General features: G+C 41.9%; 1 protein-coding gene across 16 annotated transcripts in view; it reads right to left on the bottom strand.

Moving 5' to 3' along the window:
* Positions 1–7,004: 7,004 nt before the first annotated feature.
* Positions 7,005–22,041, bottom strand: part of TRIP12 (thyroid hormone receptor interactor 12) — a 158,851-nt gene continuing 143,814 nt past the window's right edge. For 9 of the 16 annotated variants that reach the window (XM_040228161.1, XM_040228169.1, XM_040228172.1 and 6 more), the window contains 8 exons: positions 19,933–20,047; positions 19,489–19,643; positions 18,561–18,725; positions 15,033–15,197; positions 13,905–14,018; positions 12,440–12,534; positions 11,889–11,992; positions 10,445–10,980 (listed from right to left, as the gene is read on the bottom strand). In XM_040228161.1, the coding sequence (XP_040084095.1) occupies positions 10,784–10,980; positions 11,889–11,992; positions 12,440–12,534; positions 13,905–14,018; positions 15,033–15,197; positions 18,561–18,725; positions 19,489–19,643; positions 19,933–20,047 (1,110 nt within the window). In that variant the 3' untranslated portion in view covers positions 10,445–10,783. Of the gene's footprint in view, positions 10,981–11,888; positions 11,993–12,439; positions 12,535–13,904; positions 14,019–15,032; positions 15,198–18,560; positions 18,726–19,488; positions 19,644–19,932; positions 20,048–22,041 lie in introns of all 16 variants that reach the window. The other 7 variants (XM_040228171.1, XM_040228173.1, XM_040228163.1 and 4 more) reach the window with 2 other exon arrangements.

The raw sequence follows: 22,041 nt of genomic DNA, 5'->3' as shown, positions 1-22,041 counted from the left end.
TAATTTCTCCCTACAGGGTGCATGGTATACTGGAATCTAAAATAAACACCTTTGGGAATTACCTGGCAGTCCAGTAGTTAGGACTCCACACTTTTACTGCTGAGGGTACAGGTTCAATCCCTGGTCAGGGAACTAAGATCTTGTAAGCTGGGTGGTGCAGACAAAAAAAAAAAAAGCCTTCAGCTCCCACTCATATATCATATCTTGGAGAGAAAAGAGAAGGAAGTGAGATTTGTTTTCTCTTTTTTGAGAAACTGGGAGAAAGTCAATTATAAGTCTGTGGAGCAGGAAAGAGTAGATTAAAGAACCAAAGTTTTGTGGCAAACAATCTACAAAACAACAAGCAGGTTATGTTCAATGCAGGGTAGGTGTGTGTGTGTTAGTTGCTCAGCTGTGTCCGGCTCTGCAGCCCGCCAGGCTCCCCTGTCCATAGGATTCTTCAGGCAAGAGTACTGAGTGGGTTGCCAGGTCCTTCTCCAGGGGATCTTCCAGACCCAGGGACTGGACTCGGATCTCCCACATTGCGGGCAGATTCTTTACCATCTGAGTCACCAGAGAAGCCCCCAGTGCAGAGCCTGTGATTCCTAAAAGTAAAAGCTCATCTTGGCAGCCCTCATCCTATTCCGCATCCTATTCCGTTGATTTGTGTCAACAAGAAAAGCAAGCTCATCTACCACGTGGAGTCCCAAATAAGCTGAATTTATTTAGTTGCTTCTTTGTTCTGGTAAATGAAAACAATGAACACGTGAAGGGCTTTTCTGTGGTTTCCATGGAAAGCTGAGAGCCAGGGACTAGAGGAAGGTGACTCTGTCAGCAAGTCCAGCAAGACTGACAAGCCACTGTCCCCGGTCCTGTCGAGGACTCAGCCTTGGGGTGTGGATGCTGTGCGACTTCTCGGGGACTCATCATAATTTAATCCTCATCATTTCCTGCTCTTTCTCCCTAGTCTGCACACGGATTCTTTACCAGCTGAGCCACAAGGGAAGCCCAGTAATACTGGAGTGGGTGGCCTATCCCTTCTCCAGTGGATCTTCCTGACCCAGGGATCAAACCAGGGTCTCCTGCATTGCAGGCAGATTCTTTACCAACTGAGCTATGAATCAGCTATATGTATACATATATCCCCTCCCTCCTGGACCTCCCTCCCACTCCACCCCCATCCCACCCACCTAGGTCATCATAGACCACTGAGCTGAGCTCCCTGTGCTATACAGCAGGTTCCCACTAGTTAGCTGTTTTATACCTGGTATTGCATTTATGTCAAATGTAATCTGATTCATCTCACCCTTCCCTTCTCATCCTGTGTCCACACGTCTGTTCTCATTTTTTAAAATAGAAGTTTTATTTACCTTTCTAATGACACTCCCAGGTCTGAGAAGCTGTACATCTCTGAGTTTTGATGAAGGATCTAGCCAACAGTATCTGTTATTAGCATCTCAGTCCTAGCCAACCCCACTCCCTAACCTGCCACCTGGTAGCTAAACAAACCAACAGAAAATCCACTGGAACTAAACACTAAGAAGGATTTTAAAGACCCAGACATGGAATCAAAATATTTCCTGAGCCATTTTAATACCTGGTGTTAATAGGTGACCAAAAGCAGCTTCAGAGTATTTTCAAAAAGACTGGTACTTTTGGTAAATTCAACCTATGTAGGAAACAGTTACATTATTTTGTTCAGCTTAACTAGAAAAGGACCTATGTACCCTCTTAAACCAGTTAAATTGGTCTGAAAAGTTGGTGTAAGAACTGTGACAGGTATTTGAAGCTTAGAGTTTGAGAGCAGGATGTTAATCTCATCTACTCCCATAATTTCACAGATAAGGAAACACTCAGTGAAAGTTACATGACTGCTCCAAAGTCAGATTCAAAGAAGAAGAACCCCTGTTCTCCAAATTTATAGACCAGGCATCTTTCTAAATACCAAGGCAGGGGCTTCATTGGTGGTCTAGTTGTTAAGTCTATGCTTCCGACAGAGGGGGCGCAGGTTCCACTATGGTCGGGAAACTAGATCCCACATGCCACACATCCTGGCCAAAAAATAAATAAAATTTTAATAAGCTAAAAGACTGCAGCAGATAAAAAGAAATCTTCATAACAAGCTTTATGAACATCAGAAAAAGGTTTAATATGGCAATTTCACAGTATTTTATCAATAGTTGCAAACTCTGAATTGAAACAAATCACATCTTTGAGTTTAAAAATTTTGTCATCAAAAAAACTAACAAACAAACAAACATAATTGATAGACCCAGATCCTTTAAATGTGTCAGCCACCAGAAAAAAAACCTGTTTTTTGATGTTCTCTCTCTCCTGGGTTGTCTGCACTGACTGTGTTGCTGCTGCTGCTGCTAAGTTGCTTCAGTCGTGTCTGACTCTGTGCAACCCCATAGATGGCAGCCCACCAGACTCCCCCGTCCCTGGGATTCTCCAGGCAAGAACACTGGAGTGGGTTGCCATTTCCTTCTCTAATGCATGAAAGTGAAAAGTGAAAATGAAGTCGCTCAGTCATGTCTGACTCTTAGCGACCCCATGGACTGCAGCCCACTAGGCTCCTCCCTCCATGGGATTTTCTAGGCAAGAGTACTGGAGTGGGGTGCCATTGCCTTCTCCGATATACACACTAGTATATATAAAATAGTTAACTTATAAGAAACAGTTGTATAGCATAGGGAACCACTCAGTACTCTATAATGGCCTATAAGGGAAAAGGGTCTGAAAAAAAAAGTCAAGAGTGAACATATATATATATATATATATATATAATAACTGATCCACTTTGCTGTACATCTGAAACTAATACAACATTGTAAATCAACTCTACTCCAATAAAAAAAATAAGAAAACAAAAACATTTGTAGTATGTTCCTTTGACCATGCAATCTTAATGAAAATCTCCATGTTAATGAAAAAAAAAAAAAGATTAAGAAAAAACTACTTTTTCCCCTAAATGCATCCACTTTGTGGTGAATGTCAGGTTGGTTTTTGAAGATTCCCTGTCTCACCCCTGCCCATCCCCAAGGGTGCTGTGAGACGGGCAAGGAACATGGTTATGTTGGAGAGAAAGAGCACAAAAATCTCAGCTTCTTACTTCTGTTTGTCCAAACGCTGTTTAGTGCTTTGGGAGGAAATGGATTCTGTATGCTGTCAATCCACCTGGAATGTCATGTGTCAGAACACTGGGAGCACACAAGTCTAAGACAGTGCTTCACTGTCCGTGGAGAAAAGCAAGCTTATTTGGCTTACTCTGTTAGCCCATAACTCGGTGCTGAAAGACCGACTTCTTTGTAAAGTAATTCTAAAATGTTGTAAACAATGGCTTGACTATTTACCTAATAATGTCCTCTAACATCAGCTAGAACTGCTGAACTTTTCTCAATGAATTTAGTGAAGACTGATTTTAAATTGGAAAAGGGACAATGGCAATGATATTTCCTGAATTTAAAGTTCTCTCAAAGTTAGTTGTATTGGATACAAGACTGAGGCTATCCTTTTCCCAACACAGTAGGTCTCACTGCAACTGGATGTCAGAGCGGTAAGGAAAATGAATTCCTCCTTATGGGAGGGAGAGGTATAGTGTGTGTGTGTGTATGTGTGTGTGACCTTATGGGAGGGAGAGGTATAGTGTGTGTGTGTGTATGTGTGTGTGACCTTATGGGAGGGAGAGGTATAGTGTGTGTGTGTGTGTGTGACCTCATGGGAGGGAGAGGTATAGCGTGTGTGTGTGTGTGTGTGTGACCTCATGGGAGGGAGAGGTACAGTATGTGTGTGTGTGTTTGTGGAGAGGGGGAGGACAGAATTGTGGCTTTTTCTGCCTAAATAATTGTTAGTTTATTTTTGGCTGCACTAGGTCTTCCTTGCTGCCCAGGCTTCTCTCTAGCTGCAACGAGCAGGGCCTCTCTAGCTGGTGTGTGGGCTTGTCATGGTCGTGGCTTCTCTCATTGTGGAGCACAGGCTTTAGGTGGGCAGGCTTCAGTAGTTGTTGCTCGTAGGGTCAATAGTTGTGGCACATGGGCTTAGTTGCTCTACAGCATGTAGAATCTTCCTGGAGAAGAGCTTGAACCTCGGTCCCCTGCATTGGCAGGCAGATTCTTATCCACCATACCACCTTATCCCTAAGTTGTGCCTGCTCCTAAGTGCTGCAAAGTTTTGACTTGTTATTAACCACAATTATTGGCTGAATATAAAACTTTCCAAAAGCTTTCCAAATATAAATATAAAGCTTTCCAAAAGCTGCCACACACAATCAGTTTCTCAGCTGGAGTAGCACCCTGATATCTGGGAGGCTTCAAAGCATTAGAGGATATTTCCAATTGCCCCAGTGACTAGAGTGTGAGTGCTGCTAACATTTGGAATCAGGAGCCAGGGAAGCCAAATGCTCCACCAGGAAGACCTTGCCAACCAGGATGATAGGGTGACTTTGTGGAGAAACACCAGAAGGCATTGCAATGACTCATACTGAAGATTGTATGAATAGTGAAAGTGAAGTTGCTCAGTCTGTCTGACTCTTTGTGACCAGTGGACTGTAGCCCACCAAGCTCCTCCGTCCATGGGATTCTCCAGGCAAGAATACTGGAGTGGGTTGCCATTTCCTTCTCCAGGGGATCTTTCCGACCCAGGGATCAAACCCAGGTCTCCTGCATTGCAGGCAGATGCTTTAACCTCTGCACCACCAGGGAAGCAAAACCTCCTATAGAGACACAGAACTTCAGATCCAAGTACTAACATCAAAGATTTCAAGGGAGGAAAGGAAGCCAAGTTGAAAGAAGAGGGAAGAGGCAGGAGAGCAGGGGTGAAAGGGGTGCTACCTACAGATTGTATGAATATTACCACTAAAATGAGACCTGAGAGAGGACTGAACTGGCTTGACAAATGCAGAGGACAAACACCAGCAAGGTTAGGGGTCATGACCCTACCCAGGAAGAGGGGCCAGGGCCAGGGCCAGGGCAGGCCTGACTGTCCAGAGCTCTTCTTGCTCCAGCGCATGTTCTTCCACAAGGCCTTCTCATGGCTCCTGGCACATTACTTGGACTCCTGGATTCTAAGAGCTGTTAAGTCTTGGTCCACCACATGACATCAGGATACACTCTGGGATCAGAAAGGCCCAACTGGATGAATGGGTCTTTACCGAGGCCCAGATTCCCTAAGGCGTGAAAGCCAGATGCAGCACGTCGGGCGTTTCCTGTTAATTTTCTATGATCATTTCAAATAACCACATCTTCACATCAACGGTGCACATAGCATTTAACAGTGTAAACACGGGCCTGTCCCTTTAGCCATCTCATGTTCTCTGTCCTCATACTCCTCAGCACAACTTTCTTAATAAACTCTTGGTATAGCATCCCTAACGAATGTTTCGATGTATCTTAATCACAGAGAGGATATTAACATCTATTCCTGAAGCCTGAATTCCTAGGGAGAGTACAGTCATCCTTTGTGCCTGGGCCTTGAAGCCACATCAGGGTATCTGAGGTATCAACACCTCTGGTGTCCATCAAGGTTACCTGGAATCCCCAGGCTGACTCTTGGGGGTTCTGGGGCCTGCTCCCTTGCAGCTCCTTGCAAAGGCAGGGCGGCATCATTTCAGGTACCAGGGGCACCACTCTCCCAGACCTCCCCACATAGAAGGGGAGGGCCGGAAACAGATAAGCTTGAGGTTGCTAGCCTGGCTGAGAACAAGAAGGGATGGCATAGGCTTTCAGCGAGCATGGGAAAACTGTTCTGAAATGCACCCCTCCCCCATGTGCTGGTCTCAAGAGGGTCTGTTTTCTATTGGAAACAACTGTCATTAAGATTTAAACCTTCTGCATAACTCAACATGCCGTCAACTCCACAGAACTGCATCAACCAAAAATGTGATCCTCTGAGGCCCACCCCCACCCTGGAGTGAGTGATGCAAACATTCTGCACAGACTTTACACATAGGCCAGCCCGGGGGAGCTTGTACTTTGCAGGCCCCTTCATCTGTGATTTAGTCATTTTATAGACCAAGGGACTCATCAAGGGAAAAATGTGGTTTGGCCCTTTGGTAGTTATACTAAGACAATACAGAATATACGTTGTGTGTATGTACATGTGTGCTGTGCTGTGTATATCTATGTGTGTGTGTATGTTGGAAAAGACCCTGATGCTGGCAAAGACTGAAGGCAGGAGAAGGGGACAACAGAGGATGAGATAGTTGGATGGCATCACCAACTCGATGGGATGCGAGGTTGAGCAAGCTCTGGGAGTTGGTGATGGACAGGGAAACCTGGCGTGCTACAATCCTTGGGGTTGCAGAGTCTGACATGACTAAGCAACGGAACTGATACATATATATATTTCATTTGTTCTCTTAAAAATAGCAACAAAACGCTCCCTAAACTCAGTCATCACTCTTAAAAAAACAAAGACAGCAAGAACCTATAGCACATGGAAGTCTGTTCAAGTTATGTCGTAGCCTGGATGTGAGGTGGATTTGGGGGAGAATAGATATATGTGCAGGCATGGCTGAATCCCTTCACTGTCCACCTGAGACTACCACGAAATTGTTCATCGGCTATACCCCAGCACACAAACACAAAAAAAGCACTCAAACAAAACCCCCACTTCCTTTGCTTTCCTAAATCAATTTGATATTTCTTTTTCTCTTTCAGTGAAATAGGCTGATGATCCAGACCTTGGTCAAGGGCAGAGTAGCCAGTCGTGAAAGCCAGAACAGTGACTTAAAGGGGTTTCAAGAAGGAGGCTTTAATGTCTCTGCACTGTCAAGCACCTCCTGACCCCAGGGCCCCGCTTCACCACTGCAGAGTTTTCAACTGCCATCTCTCTCTACCAACAAGCCAAGTACTCTGGTCATCTCCCTGAATACATCCAGCTCCTGTAACTTGCTGTAATCTATTTCCCAAAAGGCTAAGATTACTGTTACTTACCTCATTAGGAAGCTTTCCAAAAGCTGCCCACACAAGCATACCCCTTCTCAGAAGAACCTTCTAGTTGTGCATAATTTAATAAAACTGACCATGTAGGATAATGCTGTTTATTAAAAATATATTCAGGGAGAAGGAAGTCAGTGCATTTATGCAATTTTACATACACATCTGTATTTTGAGGTTCCATTATTCCAACAGTTCATATAAATCACTGTTTCAGATAAGAGAAAAAAAAATGCTTTACACAGGAGATCAGCAATTGGTTATAGGTTTGGTAGTATGAGTAGGCTTGTTGTAAAAATAAAACCACCTCTTCCAATATTAAAGAGTATCTCCTTGATGCAGAACAAGTCTTTAGAGTTAAGAACTTTTTCTTGCATAAGAATTAACTTGGAGTTCTTGAAAACAGCCAATTCTCCATTTTCTATAAATATAAATGCTGTATTTTGTCCGGATTCTTTTTTCTTTTGAGGTAACAAAGGAAGCATTTTCAGTGATTTGTCACTAGGTTATCCCTTACCAGGTATGTCAACTACTGCAACGTCAAACCTACGACCCATACAAAAGCATTTCTCAGAGTCAGAAATACAGAGTATGACATTTTCAAACAATGTTCTCATTACAGTAGGGAAAATAAAGTGGGTCAAAACCACCAAAGCCCAAGATAACTCAATTAAAGGCTTGCTCATCTTTGCTGATGAAGAATGAACCTCAGCATCCAGAACCTCTCCCAGAAGGACTTGGTTTCTGAATGCAGTTAGGTCTTTCCCCAGCAAGTCTTCTTTTTCATCACATTTTTTTTCCCCCGTGGAATATCAGCAACATTCCCATTTCCTCAGTCTACTCACTGACAGGAATCGGGAGCAGTCTCAACACCTGTTGGACTACCAGGAAGACACGCTCAGTTTGCTGGCAATAATCCTTACTGTGGAAAAAGCAAGAGCTGAATCTCATGTCTTAGGTGGGGCTGTCACTCGGCCTTAAACAGCCTTTATGCACAGGATGCCCCAGAGAAGGATAGGAAGTGACATCAGCCAGCCAGCTACACCTCTCCTTTCCACGTTATGTGCCAAACTCATAAGAGCCAAACGTCGGACACAAGGGCTTTAGGACACCACCTTCTTCAGAGAATGCTAAGTTGAAGGGCAGTTCCCCATCACCGCCAACACAGGGAAGCAGAGCTGAAGCACGGGAAGAGCAGAAAGTGTCCCGTGGACTGTGTAGAACGGTTTGGCTAAAGCATCTAGAATTCTCTCGTCTGTTCCTAATGAGACTACCGGACCCTCACAATCCACTTTGGAGGTGGAAGGGAGAGGCTGGGGGGAGGGGAATACATGTCACTAACTCTTTCTTCTTAAACAGTCAAAAATGTTTTCATCTACAGAACAGAGCAAATCGGTCACTATCTGAATGTCAACCCCACAGTCGGTATTAGCTATGACTAACATCTGACTGATTCCACCTCAGAGAGAACTATAAAGGACAACAAGGTCTTAGTCACTATCCAACTGTCTATGTGTGTAAAGCATCCTTAAGAGAGCAGTGAGTGGTGACAGGGTTACTCAGCAAATAAATTTAAGGCATAACTGGAGTAACAGCAAAAGAAGGGTATTTTTCCCTATGATGCAGTATTAAGGCCTCTGCTAAGGCAGATTGCTTGAAAATGGCAAGAGTCTTCCTGCCCCTAATTAACCAAGGACCAACCCCCCCCACCCCCAAATTAAGGAGTTAAGCTGGACTGAAAGCTTTTAAACAGGTTAACTACTGACTTTGACACAATCAAGCTCCAGAGTGTGATTTAAAAACCATCTAACGTACTCATTAGATGCTGACATCAATGAGGCCAAATTTGCCAGGGCCATGAAATGACTGAAATGGTAAATACAGATATCCAAATAGGAAACACTGTTTATACACATGTGGAAATTTTAACAGAATCCTTTAAAAAACAAGGAACAAAAATGTTATGTTCAGGCAAAAATCTTTTGTGCTTAAAGTTTGTAAAAAGGTAGGTTTCAGAACAGTTTAAAAACAAATGAGTTCATTCATTAAAACTAGTTTTGCTTGATTAAACTGCACAGGTCCTGGTGTTGTTAGAACTGCAGAAAAACAGCTCCCTCAAGGCGATGCCAAGGTGAAGCCCTTTGGTCGCCAGAGCCTCTGCGAGGACCCAGGAGGTGCCTCAGTCTCCACTCACTGTTCATCCCACCTAACTCACCCAACCCGGGTCACTGCTCAGGTTCATGAAGAAGATGCTCGTATAAGGCCATTTGAGTGTAAAACGACAAAGTAATCTAAATAAAACAAGCCACTGAATTTCTTTAAGGTTGAATAGGGAACAAAGGAGTTTCTACATCAATGAAGTAAGACTTTAGAACAAACAAAATTGATTTCTCAAAGTCCAATTAAAAAAAAATTAGTTCATCCCTCGTTTTCAGAAAGATGAACTATGGAAATTCTCTCAAATTTTATGCAACTGGGTTAATTTTGAACCTTAGGAAGGAAGGAAGGAATCTCCTCCCACTTTTTATGTTCTTCAAGTTGCTATTCTTAATTCTTTGAATAGCACAATCAGTCATGATGCAAATCATAGAGCTGTGATGATCTGCTTGCGTTGAGATGCATCTATACAATTGAGAGTTATGCATACAGCACAGAATATAAACCAAAAGGTGAAGCAAACTTTATTTATTTTCAGGTAAAAACAGGAACCTGATGAATTATTGCAGATTTGAGAAATCAGCACATAAAACAACTGGACACAGCACTGCTTACAGGTGTTCGATCTGTGTTGAGACAAAGGCTGGGATGTTTGTCGCAAGTGAGCACTGGGAGGAGGGGAAGAGGAGATTGGAACAATGCAAGACGGTGGGGAAAAAACTTAAAAACGAGAACAAAGGGGAAAAGAAAAAAAATTTTGTTTTTTTACTCCAACAGGGAATGAAAACTGCTAATTTTGCTTAAAACCGTATATATCAATTCAAAATGCTCTGGCCATAGAATAATAAACATTGGCCAGCCCAAGTTGCAGAACTTTTTAACCGACACAGAAGAAACAAACAAGCTCTCCCTGCCTCCACTAAGGAGGGGGTGGTTGCAGGAATCATCATGTAATGAACAGTCCTAGTGTGTCCCTGGTGTTAAGGCCAGTGATACCCCACAACTCTGTTACATCTAAACTCTTAGAAAAAGCTACCTGGTTATAAGGGCTGAATTATACTGACAATATACTTTAATTCCATGAACTTTAAATTGTATCTTAATTTGAGAACATGGAACAACAAAAGCCCATGGCTGACGAAGATGTACCAACTGTGGATTTTGTACACAAAAAACCTGTGTGAGCGGCACAGACAGTACATGGGTTGGGGTGGGGAACTCGAGAGGGGTGGGAGGGCACGGAGCAGAAAGCACAGAGCTCACCTGCTCAACTGTTTCTGTCAAACACAAGTGAGCCTAAATTTCTGTACAAGAGTTGTCTTTGGAGGAAGCAAAACTGCAGACTTAGCTAGATGGATACACACAGCCCAGAATTAAACTGCACAGCGACATTTATTGTTTCAGCCTGGAAAAACATCCCTTTTTTAAATTTCACACAGCAAAGCAAGTTAAAAACTTCACTCGTCAAATAAATGATAATTTAAACAAGAACTTGCTAAAGAAACCTCATCACAACAACGTTTTAGGGCCTGATCACTTTAAGTCCATGGGGCCATTAATGAAGAACCAAGTGTCTCTTTTATATTCTGCAAGCCATTTTCCTACAACGAGAAGGCGTAACATGTTTCCTTGACTCAGGTGACACATTTAGAAAAGAAATCATGATTGCTGTCTTTTGCTGTAACAGGCAGTCACCACCCTTCCTGATGTGATCAGGAAAGATGGAACGACTGCTGCCCTTCTCTCGCGGCCATCAACAACTTTTCCCGCATTATCTCGAGGCTTGAATAGTCCGGCAACTTAAGATAGTTCACACAGGTCATGACAGAGGGTAGGAAGTCATCTGGGTTCTCTGTTGACTCGAAGGTCTTCCGGACAATGGTCAAAGGTGGATTCAAGCTCCGGAAGCCTGATGAAGAGGGAAGGAAGAAGGACAAAGGAACGTGTTAAGTTTACAGGACGCCTGCCAGAGAGCACAGGGAAAACTCGTGTCTCAACCATGAGGAGAATCGGTCTGGAATCACAAGCATAGGTACCCTTTCTTATCTATTCCATCAGAAAATGTCCCACACTGCTCTGTTGCACAAAATGACCACACACAGAAGGCACTTTTTCTTCCTGGGTAATGAACTCTACCCATTCAAGATACACTGAGTGTAAGGACTCTGGTACCTGCTTTAATTACCATTCAAAGTCATTATAACATGACAGCCAACAGTGCTTTATGCTTTCCTTATGTTTTTCAAAGAGTGTCAACTCAACCCATATTAGGATTCATTTCTGAAAAAAAAAACTTTAGAACCACTTCTCATCTAAGGGTTTATAAAATGTACAAATGCCTGAGAATCTGAATAGAGGGAAGCAGCATTACATGTACATGAACAATCCTACTTCAGTTTAAGAGTCTCTATGAACTGCCTTGCTAGTGATCGCTCTTATCTCTCAGTTCACTAAAAACTCAACATTGCAATATTATATAACTAGAAAGAAGAAAGTGTTAGTTGCTCAGTTATGTCTGACTCTTTGCAACCCCATGGACTGTAGCCCTCCAGGCTCCTCTGTCCATGGAATTCTCCAGGCAAGAATACTGGAGTGAGTTGCCATTCCCTTATCCAGGGGATCTTCCCAACCCAGGGACTGAACCCAGGTCTCCCACATTGCAGGCAGATTCTACCACTTGAGTCACCAGGGAACTAAGAGGCACTTGTAAGTCAAAAAACATATCCTGCTGTTGGCACTGAAGTTTTACATGCGCACACACACACTCTCTCACCACCCCCCTCCACACAGCTACAATAAATCAATAGTTGTACCCACCTCCAACAGGCAATCGTGGGCTACCTGTCACAAACTGGAGAAATAACCTCTGCTGTTCATTATCAAAACTACTGAGAATCTCAAACAAGAACTTCACAGCCCGACTACAACAGAAATAAATACATCAGTTATCTCATCATATTAAAATATACTTCTGACTTACAATGAGCTAGAGACTCTTAAATGTAAATATGACTACATATGAATTCACTTTATAAATGCACACAAATTTGTTCTGTTGTTACAGCTGGAATTCAAATGGAATGGTTACTCTGGTGATAAATGAGACTTGTCTGGGACTGTACAGGTATTTCTACTCTACTGTACATAAAATGGGTAATGGGGTGACATTGGCATCCCCATCTTTGCCTATTCTGCCCATTTTCATAGAAACACTTGTGGCAAAAAAGCCCAAAACCCCTTTCGGTCCTCAAGTCCCAGTCTTGAGAGAAACGAAGCCGAAATATTGGAAAGCCTCCTTTAATAGGTAAACAAACTTTAAAACCTAGACCTATGTGTGCGTCTGAAACCTGGCAGAGCCCAGGCCTTACCTGTCATGAGTGTAACCGTGATCTGGCCTGCAGCATTCCATCAGTGTCTTTGCATCCCAAGTGTCTGCTTTACTACCACACAGAAGCTGATCCAGCTGTGTGTTTAAACAAGAGCAACAGATTACTAAGGACACAACTGAGCGAAGCAGCACATGTTCTGCTTTGTGCTGTGCTGAGATGAAGTCCACAAGCTTCTGCCTGGTGCTCTTTATACAACGTGCTCTTCCACTATTAATCACAGATTCACTCTCCTCTGTAGCTGACAGTAACGGGTGCCCTGACCATCTGCAGGGACTAGGCTCTAGAGAAGCCATTAATATGAACCAAAACCTACCTAATTCTTCTCATTTCTTTAGAGGCTTTAACTTCATAATCTACCTCTGACCAGAGAGATTTTATAAATCCTGACTTTTAGAAACACAAGGGCACACAATGACGGAAGCTAACAGAAAGAATATTGAGTGGGAGACAGAAGTGGGAGAAGAAAGCTGAACCAACAGCAAACGGGGAGGTTTTCCCACTTTGCAAAGGCACTTCTATGCCAGATGGTTGTCTAGGACTAAGACAGTCACTAGAAGACAGATGCTGGAAAGAAATGCTCATGCCTTAGGATAAAAATCTAACATCAGTATCCAATTAAACCATCTCTCACCTGGTTGACTGCCCATTTGCAGAATGACTTGTCTACTTTGAGAAAATCCATTCCACACATGTGAAATTTGGTATCTGTACATGTCACTCAATGTCAGGTTCTTTATGTATCTTGTTCAGTGAGACAGAGTTTACCTCAATTTTATGAACGAGTCAGTCAGGTTATATACAAAAACCTGGATAAGGTCACATAGCTAAGCAGTGAGGTTGTTGTTTAGTTACTAAGTCATATTTGACTCTTTGCAACCCCATGGACTGTAGCCTGCCAGGCTCCTCTGCTTGTGGGATTTCCTAGGCAGGAATACCGGAGTGGGCTGCCATTTCCTCCTCCAGGGGGTCTTCCTGACTCAGGGTTGAACCTGCAACTCCGGCACTGGCAAGCAAATTCTTTATTGCTGAGCCACCTGGGAAGCCCCAGGTAGTGGGGACCATCATCCAATTCCAAAAGAAACCCTTGCTGTTTTCAACTCCAGGTGACACTTAGTGCCTGAAAGTGCCAGGTACACACATTTTCAATAAGTAGCAAATAGAAGTGGACTTAAAAATAATTGAGATTAAAATGCTAAGTTGTTCAAAGATTTGCAGATTCAGCCAGAAAATGTACTATAGAAAAAAATACATCATACTGAATATTCTTCCTCACTCAGGAAATGATCTTATTTTTCCCAAACTACCCTCTTAAAGCACCACGCTCCACAATTTTATTTGCTCGTAACAATAGGGTATCTGACTAAAAAGCACAGAGATATCTCACTAAGATAATTACAGGTATGGAATTAGAGATGACCATTTCTTTTGCACACAAGCTACTCACTTCTTCTGGGTAGAAGTACTGGAGATGACTGAGTGGAAAGACTGATTCAAATCCATCTCTAAATGAATCAAATTGCCTGGAAACACCTTCGTTTAGTGCCCAAAATATAACCAGCTGCAAAAAAAAAAAAAAAAAGGAAAGAAAGAAAAAAAAGTCTCTTTAAAAATCTGTGACCAGAGTTCAAATTTCTTTCCTACTTAATATTTGGCAAAGTACAGTGACATATCCTTCCTGATTACTTAAAAAAAAAAAAATTCCAAGGTCTTTAGAATATGTTCCAGAAAACTGTGTAAGTAACAGATAGGTCAGGTCAACTTCTGATTCTGGGTCTGGCCTTTAAGAAAATGTAAAAAATGCCACATGCATTTATATTTAGTGTGTTTTAAAGATTTATTTATATAATATCCCTGTGAGTTACAAATTACCTTATCAGATGAAAAACAGATGAAACTTCCCAGGAGGATGAAATGTTATTGAGAATTAAAGATAATGTTTCAAGAGTCACAATTACCATCTTTTGGAAAAGTCTGGTCTCAGAGCTGTAGGTGGCTTTCTGTCTAGAACCCAATGCTCTTTCCATTCAATGTCAGGAATAAACAAAAGAAACTTTTCCAAAAGTAGTGATGATAAAGACATATAGATTGCAATCTAAAATATAATTTGGATCAGTACAAAACTGCTTTTCCTTAATAAATAGGGTCAAGGATGGTGAGAGGGCAAACAAACATAAACATCTCTACACAGGTATGGAGAGCATCAAAGGCAGTGAGGTCAAGTTAAGTGGCTTGAGAGACAACACAAGGGATGTTCCTTTTCACTGATGTTTTTCTTAAACTAAGAAAATATGATGTTATTATATGGCATTCAAGCTTGAAGGCAGAGAGTTCACAGCTATACATGAGGCACTGTGAAATATCTGACAATGTCTCAAGTGCAAACAGAAGTTAAGGCCTGAAAAAAGGGACTTCATGTAGTCACCCCAGGCACTGAAGGTCTCAAACCAGTCTGTGCAGCAGCTCCCAGACATGCACCTGTGCGCCCGTCCCACCCTCTCCCCTTCACAGCAGTCCGCCCCGCCCCACGTGACCACCGCTGGCCTTCTCTCCAGGGGATGTAGCCAGTACGCACTCTTAGATACTCCTCCAAATTGTGGATGGTGACCGGTATATCCTTTCCTCCTTTCTTTAGTTCAATGTTAGGAAACCCTGGCAGAGTGAAATCCAATCCCAGATCCTCCACGGAGCAGCCGTTCATAGTCAGGGTTTCTAATGCATACTGGAGACTCTCTTTGGTCTAAAAAAAAGTGGGGGAGGGTGTTTGTCACAAATAATAATTCACTCATTTATGTTTGTGTTTATAAAATAAAAGATAGGCTAATAAACTGCACGGGTTTCTTTAGCTCTTAGGCTGTTATTTGTTATAATCTACACAAAGTCACTGAGATCACATAGGAAATAATCATAAACACTTCAAAATCCAACTATTTTTATATAAGAAAACAAGACTGAGTGTTCCTTCAAAATGAGATGTTTGCTACTCAGTTTGACCATACTCAAACAGATTTCACAGGTCATAACAGATAGCACCATCAACCCAATGACATGAGTTTGAGTAAACTCTGGGAGTTGGCAATGGACAGGGAGGCCTGGCATGCTACAGTCTATGGGGCTGCAAAGAGTTGGACACGACTGAGCGACTGAACTGAATAGTCTGCATAATGGTTGATTTAAGAGTGCAGGCTCTAAAGCCAGACAAACTTTTCAGAAATGTTCAGCTAATCTTAATGAATCCAAGGGGGAAAAAAGTAAGTCACTCAGTTGTATTCGATTTTCTGGGACCCCACGTACTATTTGTTGCTTGCCAGGCTCCTCTGTCTATGGAATTCTCCAGATAAGAATACTGGAGTGCTAATTCCAATATATGTATGTAGCAAATAATAAGTAATACAACACAGTTAGGAAATTGTAAATACAAATAATGTACTTTCTAGTCAAAGTAGTTAACTTGTTTTCTCTGCAAGCTCAAGTCTAAAGAACATCCAGAGATCCTTCATTCAATTACTGCAGGCCCAGCAATAGCAACTCTGTATTCATACAGCAACCCTGCGATGAAAAATGGTTTCAACGAATTCCTAAGAAAAGTCAAGTCCCATTCTAAAGGGAGAGGCATGTTAATAGCAGTTTGTATTACTCATTTTTTTAAAATGCTTAAGATTTTGAAGGCCTTATATAAAATATTATTTCTGAATCAAAGACCAACACACACAATTACAAATTCTCTTTGAAAATAAGATGTCAGGAGAAAGAAAAAGAAGTACAGGAGAAAGAAGGTTGAGTTTCTGAATTAAAGATGCCCCTGGGTATGAAATTCCTAGCGGTTAGACAGTCAAGAGGCAGAAAAGTAATCACTTAACAACAACAAAAAAGACTAGGAAGTTCTGGTTAACAGTCACTTTTTAAAAGAGGAAACTGAAAGCTGCTTAGGAATCCAGATAATTTAAAACATAGAGCTGGGGCGGGGCAGAGTTATTTAACATTAAGGTAAAATACTTTGTTGAGAATTTTTGCTTCTCTGCAAAAACACATGCTTAAGTCTCAGTGTGGGTACATCATTTCATGACACACAAGGAAGGTTTTCCATTTTTCATTTGAAATGCTTGTCAGCAAAAGGACTTAATAAAAACTCTTCACTTTAACGTTCTCCCACTGGAAAGCTCTCAACAATGCTATTATTGACAGGAATCTAGAATATACAGTATGTCCTTGAGATGTTTAAAAGGGATTAGCCGTTTTACACATTACATATTAAATTAAGAGCTACGCTTTAGCCCATTTTCCACATATTTTTCAAGAATTTAAATTACCAAGTGGACGCTCAGCTTAGACACCTTGTTCCATCTGTATGCTTTATAAATAACGAGGTAAGACATTTGAGAATACCACCAGTCTTCAAGTTCTGGTTGAAGTTTTCGGGATGTGGTTCTTTTGCGATGCATCTTACACTTTTAAATTGGTAACATCAGGATAATAAACATTAGAAGAACAAATCTCAAAAGATCTGAGGAAGAGAATGTAGCAGACTACACAGGAGACAAGGATACATAAGAGAGCTTGTAAAAGCTCTAAGACCATGGCCTCCAGAGCAGAGAGCCTGGGTTTTAAGTCCAGCTCTTGGGTATTTCAGCTAAGTGACCTTGGGTAGGCAACTCAAACTATCTGCCTTGGGTTTATCATGTGTAAATGTGTAAAGTAGGGATAACAAAAACATGTGTATTTCACAGTGGATTCAATGAATTAGTACATGTAAGGCTCTTGGAAGAGGGTCATGAATTGTACTTTATTGGTGCGGGGAGAGGTTTGAGGAGGAGTGGTCTGTGGTGGTACAAACCTTAAGAGTTTTACCTAAGAGATGATCTTGAATAAAATTATAGTAGTTTAAATTTTACAAAGTTGGTAAGCATAAACCTAACTGGTTCTAAAAATCCTAAAACAACAGATCTTACATAGAAAAGATGGATCTGGCTTCTTTAAAAACGAATTTCTCTTAATAAATGTTTACCCAAAAATTACCATTAATAATTATCAGTAAATATGGGAGATAAAATTCTTACAAATCATCTTCTTTCTTGATAAAAAGGTACTCTAAAAGCCCCCATGGCAAATAAGCTCCTGTCTATCTTATTGAGAGACATAACCTTTTACCTAGCTGCTGCTACTGCTCTCTAAGTCACTTCAGTCGTGTCCAACTCTGTGCGACCCCACAGATGGCAGCCCACCAGGCTCCGCCGTCCCTGGGATTCTCCAGGCAAGAACACTGGAGTGGGTTGCCATTTCCTTCTCCAATGCATGAAAGTGAAAAGTGAAAGTGAAGTCGCTCAGTCGTGTCCGACCCTCAGCGACCCCATGGACTGCAGCCCATCGGCCTCCTCCATTCATGGGATTTTCCAGACAAGAGTACTGCAGTGGGGTGCCATTGCTATAGAATCTTAATTCTTTATTCTTATTTTATGCAGTTTACAAAATGTATGAGTTGCTTTATCACTGGTCCATGTTACTTGCCCCAATATAAAGACATCTGACTCTATGCCGCTTCTCAAAAACTAAAATTTTGTCTTCTTCCAATGTCAGATACAGAACCCTATTACTCTCAGACTGAATCAAATTATTTAATTTTGTTAATATATGAAGAATATACATTAATGATATAAAGATCAGGATTATTCATGAGATCTAACAGAGAAATCTCAACAGAAATAGTGACACCACCATGACCTTTAAAAATACCTTCCTGAGATTTCTCTAGAAACAAATGGGTTGTTCCTAAATTAAGCCATCTTTTCAGAAAATCAATCTGTTGTCCTGAGAATAGCTTTATTGATTCAAATGCTTACTGAAAGAATTTAATATGACAGAGTATCTACCCAGATACATAATGTCCACCTAAAATGTAATAAACAAGCCCTATGGTTTTAGTTAGGGGTGTATTTTATTTGCTGGTCAAGTTGCTTATTCATCATCTGCTGTTATTACAGGCCATTTTGTCCACTGTAAAATCATATGTTTCAGCTGTTATAATAACAATTAAACTCTTCCAATATAAAATAATAACCAGGTCGAACAGAAATCACTTAACACAAACCCCATCTTCTAAGCCTACCTGGGATTTATCTTGTTCAAGTCTTTTCTTCTGTCTGACGATGTCTTCGAGGTGATACACTGACCTGGCTACAACTGGGTCAATGTCAAACAAATCGTGTGATGTCAGCGAAGTTTCTTGCCGGAGCATCCATTTATAAAAAGGTAAGCCCAGGGGAAGGTCCACCTAAAAGAGAAGATGCAAATGCTGTAACAGTCAAATTAAGCTTCTAGCAGTGCCTCCATTCTTTAAGTGACACTCCAATAAGTCATTTTAAAAGGTGAAGTAATCCCCGGGGTGGGGGGGGTGTGAAGACGACAAATTTTAAAACGGTTTCTCTTATTACATAAAACTGTCCCCATTTAAACTCAATCTGGGCCCCTGACAGTGAAAAAAAAAAACTGAATACAAAAGATTTCTATTTAAACACTGACCCTAAAAAGGAAGCTTTCAATGATGGACATATATTCTCCATGAGGACCTCAACACCAAGAGATGTTCAGAGGCAGCTTACTCTATTTTGGACCAAGTGAACATAATTCTACTTTAGTTTGTATTACTGCATATTCAGAAACAAGAATTTTAAAAGAAACAATTAGTTGTAATTAAAATGAAACTTTAAAAATAATTAACAGCTCCTTTTTTTCAACCAAGATCCCCCAGAGATCAAGCCACCCTTGACTCTCTGAACCTCTGCTACCACAGGAATGGTCCACAGACTGGCATCTGAGTATCACTTGGATACTGGTAAGGAAATGTGGAAACCTAGGCCTGACCCATGAGCTGCTGAACCAAAACTGGATTTTCAGAGAAATTCTCCAAGCAATTCATGTGCACATTAACACTTGTGAAAGCGCTCTCTTAAAATACAGCATTAAGTGTAGGGGATTAAGGGACTGGCATAGAACAGAAGTATAAAAGAACTGAAGAAAAACAACTTTAAACTTACCAATCTGAAATCCATGATAGCCTTGGCCATTAGTTTTCCTAAGAAGCGAAACTTCATCTTAACCTTTGCAATATGAGCTGGCTTAGCTGTCCTACCAAAGGGAAGCGCAAACAGGCCTTGGAGATTTTGAATATACTTGGTCCCTTCTTGGCTTCCTATAAAACGAGTAAATCAAACTTTAGGTGTCATTTCACAAAACAAGGCAAAACCCGGCAATTAACATTTAAGAAACTCAGTATTCTCAGGATCAGTCAGTAGATCACAGAATGAAGTCCTCTGGAGCTGGAAGGGTCTGCCTCTCTTATTTGATAAATGAGAAAACAAAGGTGAAAAGAAATGTCAGAGGTCCTGGCCCTCCACTGTAAGCTAAACATATACAATGAATTGTTATGGGCCCTTTACCTGATAATGACAAACCGACACACTCACAGATGAGATATTTACCTTTTGGATTGCTAAGAGTTACTTCCTCCCCTCTCCAGAGACCCAAGTCAGCTCTCTGCAGTTCCTGAGATACAAGTGCATAAAACTCCAGTGTAGGCCCAAGACCTGTGCCAACCTACAGAGGAACAAAAGCAGGACAAGGTAAATTTTACAATCTGTGCTGTCCCCTTTTTTAACCTGTTGACCATTTGGCAAAGTTGATACTAATAGCGATTGTTTATCAGGATGTATTCAAGCCTACCCCCCAAACTGTTGTCTTCCCTCAGTCCTGGTCATTTGGATGGAGAGCCCTTTATCAGCACCCTGTGGTCCCAACATTTAAATTGTATGGTTTAAGTTGTCTTGCAGCCTCATGCCCTGGCCTCAGGGATAGATGGCAGTGTCTGGAAGGGATCCCCTTCCCTTCTCTGTGAACTGTTCCCCTGGTCCAAGAACAGTTCACATGTCCACGCTGCAGCAGAAGCCTCTGTAGCTTCCCAGTTACTTTGCTCCTTTTTCAGAACTTACATTTTGGCTGCAAAAGGACTCACCACCTTACACTGCTGTGATTTCACTCTATGATAATGGTGTACTTCACCTGGGTTAACTTTAGTTCACCTTGTATCCTTTATAGTGCCTGGGCACATATTAGCCATTTAACAGAGGTTGCTGAATAAAACACACACTAAAACATGAAGGTCTGAACCCGCATCAGCACCCACAGGGCTAACTCAGAGTGCGTTGGTGCAGCTTCAGATCCGGGGTGCCCTGAAGTCTCCCAAGAGCCGGGATACATACATGGGGGTGGCATGCCTTGGAGAGTCTGATTTGGGAGGTCTGATTTACAGCCTGGGCACTGATATTTTTAAATAAGTTCCAGAAGGAGAGCACTGAGTAAAAACCCCTCCTCCATGAGAAACATGATCCTGGCAGTCATCATCAACTTTCGTGTCCTATGTGCTCACACCATAAATCAGATATGCAACTAATGACAAGTTAACACCATAGTTTATAAGCTTATTCTAACCACAGTCCTGTTAGCAAGGTTCTATTTCACTTACTGATTACTAGTAAATAATGGGCATTATCTTACCATTAACACGGTTACTTTCTTTAAGGCACCCCCACTAGCTTAGATCTAGTCCACTGAGTAAGTTTAGCGTAACCTTCCAAACAGCTACCTGCTTGGACCTGGCAACGCTTCCTGCCCCAGCTCACGTCGGTCAGTACAGGGTTTTAACTGCTATCAGCATTTACCTCCTGCTGCAACCAAAGCCTTGGAGCCATCCGTGGCTCTTCCCCTTCTTGCACCCCATGTAACAACCCTCCATTAAACACTGGAAACCCCATCTTCAAAATCTGTGCTAAACTGGTAACCAAAGGATCTCTCATCTAGCCCAGTGCTGGAGCCTGCTAAGTGGTCTCTTGCGTCTCTACACCTCACATCCTACTCGAACAGCTCGAGAGTGATTCTTGTACAGCCCAAGTTCACATCATTCCTCCATGCCCTCCAAAGGCTCCCCATAACTCATTCAAGCAGAAGCTCAGATTCTGAGCTCGGCCTGCATGTCCTGTGTGATCCCTTGACACCTTCTAGCTACCATCATCCTTTAGCAGGACAAGAATTCTGCCTTAGGGCTTTTTGCTTCACTTTTCTTTTGCTAAGAGATAGTCTTTCCCCTAGATAGTAATGCTAGTGGTGGTTTAGTTTCTAACTTGTGTCTGACTCTTCTGACCCCAGGGACTATAGCCCACAAGGTTCTTCTGTCCATGGGATTTTCCAAACAAGAATATTGGAGTGGGTTGCCATTTCCTTATCCAGGGAATCTTGCCAAAGCAGGGATCAAATCTGTATCTCCTGCACTGCAGGTGAATTCTTTATACCTCTAAGCCACCAGGGAAGTAACAGTACTGACTGTTGCTCAAGTGTCAACTTACACCATCCTACCCCCAACCGCCATCATGCTCTTATTTTGCTTTAGTTTCCTTCAGCATACATCCTAACATATATATATGCACATGAGTGAGTGAGTGAGTGTATTGGCCTTCCTAAACTAAAAGCTCTGTGGTAGTAAGGACTTTGTCTCTTTTGTTCTCCACTCAATTGTCAGCTCTGGAGAAAGGTGGGAA

The sequence above is a fragment of the Oryx dammah genome, unplaced genomic scaffold (genome assembly GCF_014754425.2).
Source record: "Oryx dammah isolate SB20612 unplaced genomic scaffold, SCBI_Odam_1.1 HiC_scaffold_27, whole genome shotgun sequence".
Lineage (NCBI taxonomy): Eukaryota > Metazoa > Chordata > Mammalia > Artiodactyla > Bovidae > Oryx > Oryx dammah.
The sequence above is the reverse complement of the archived record's forward strand: the minus strand, read 5'-3'. Positions and strand labels throughout refer to the sequence as shown.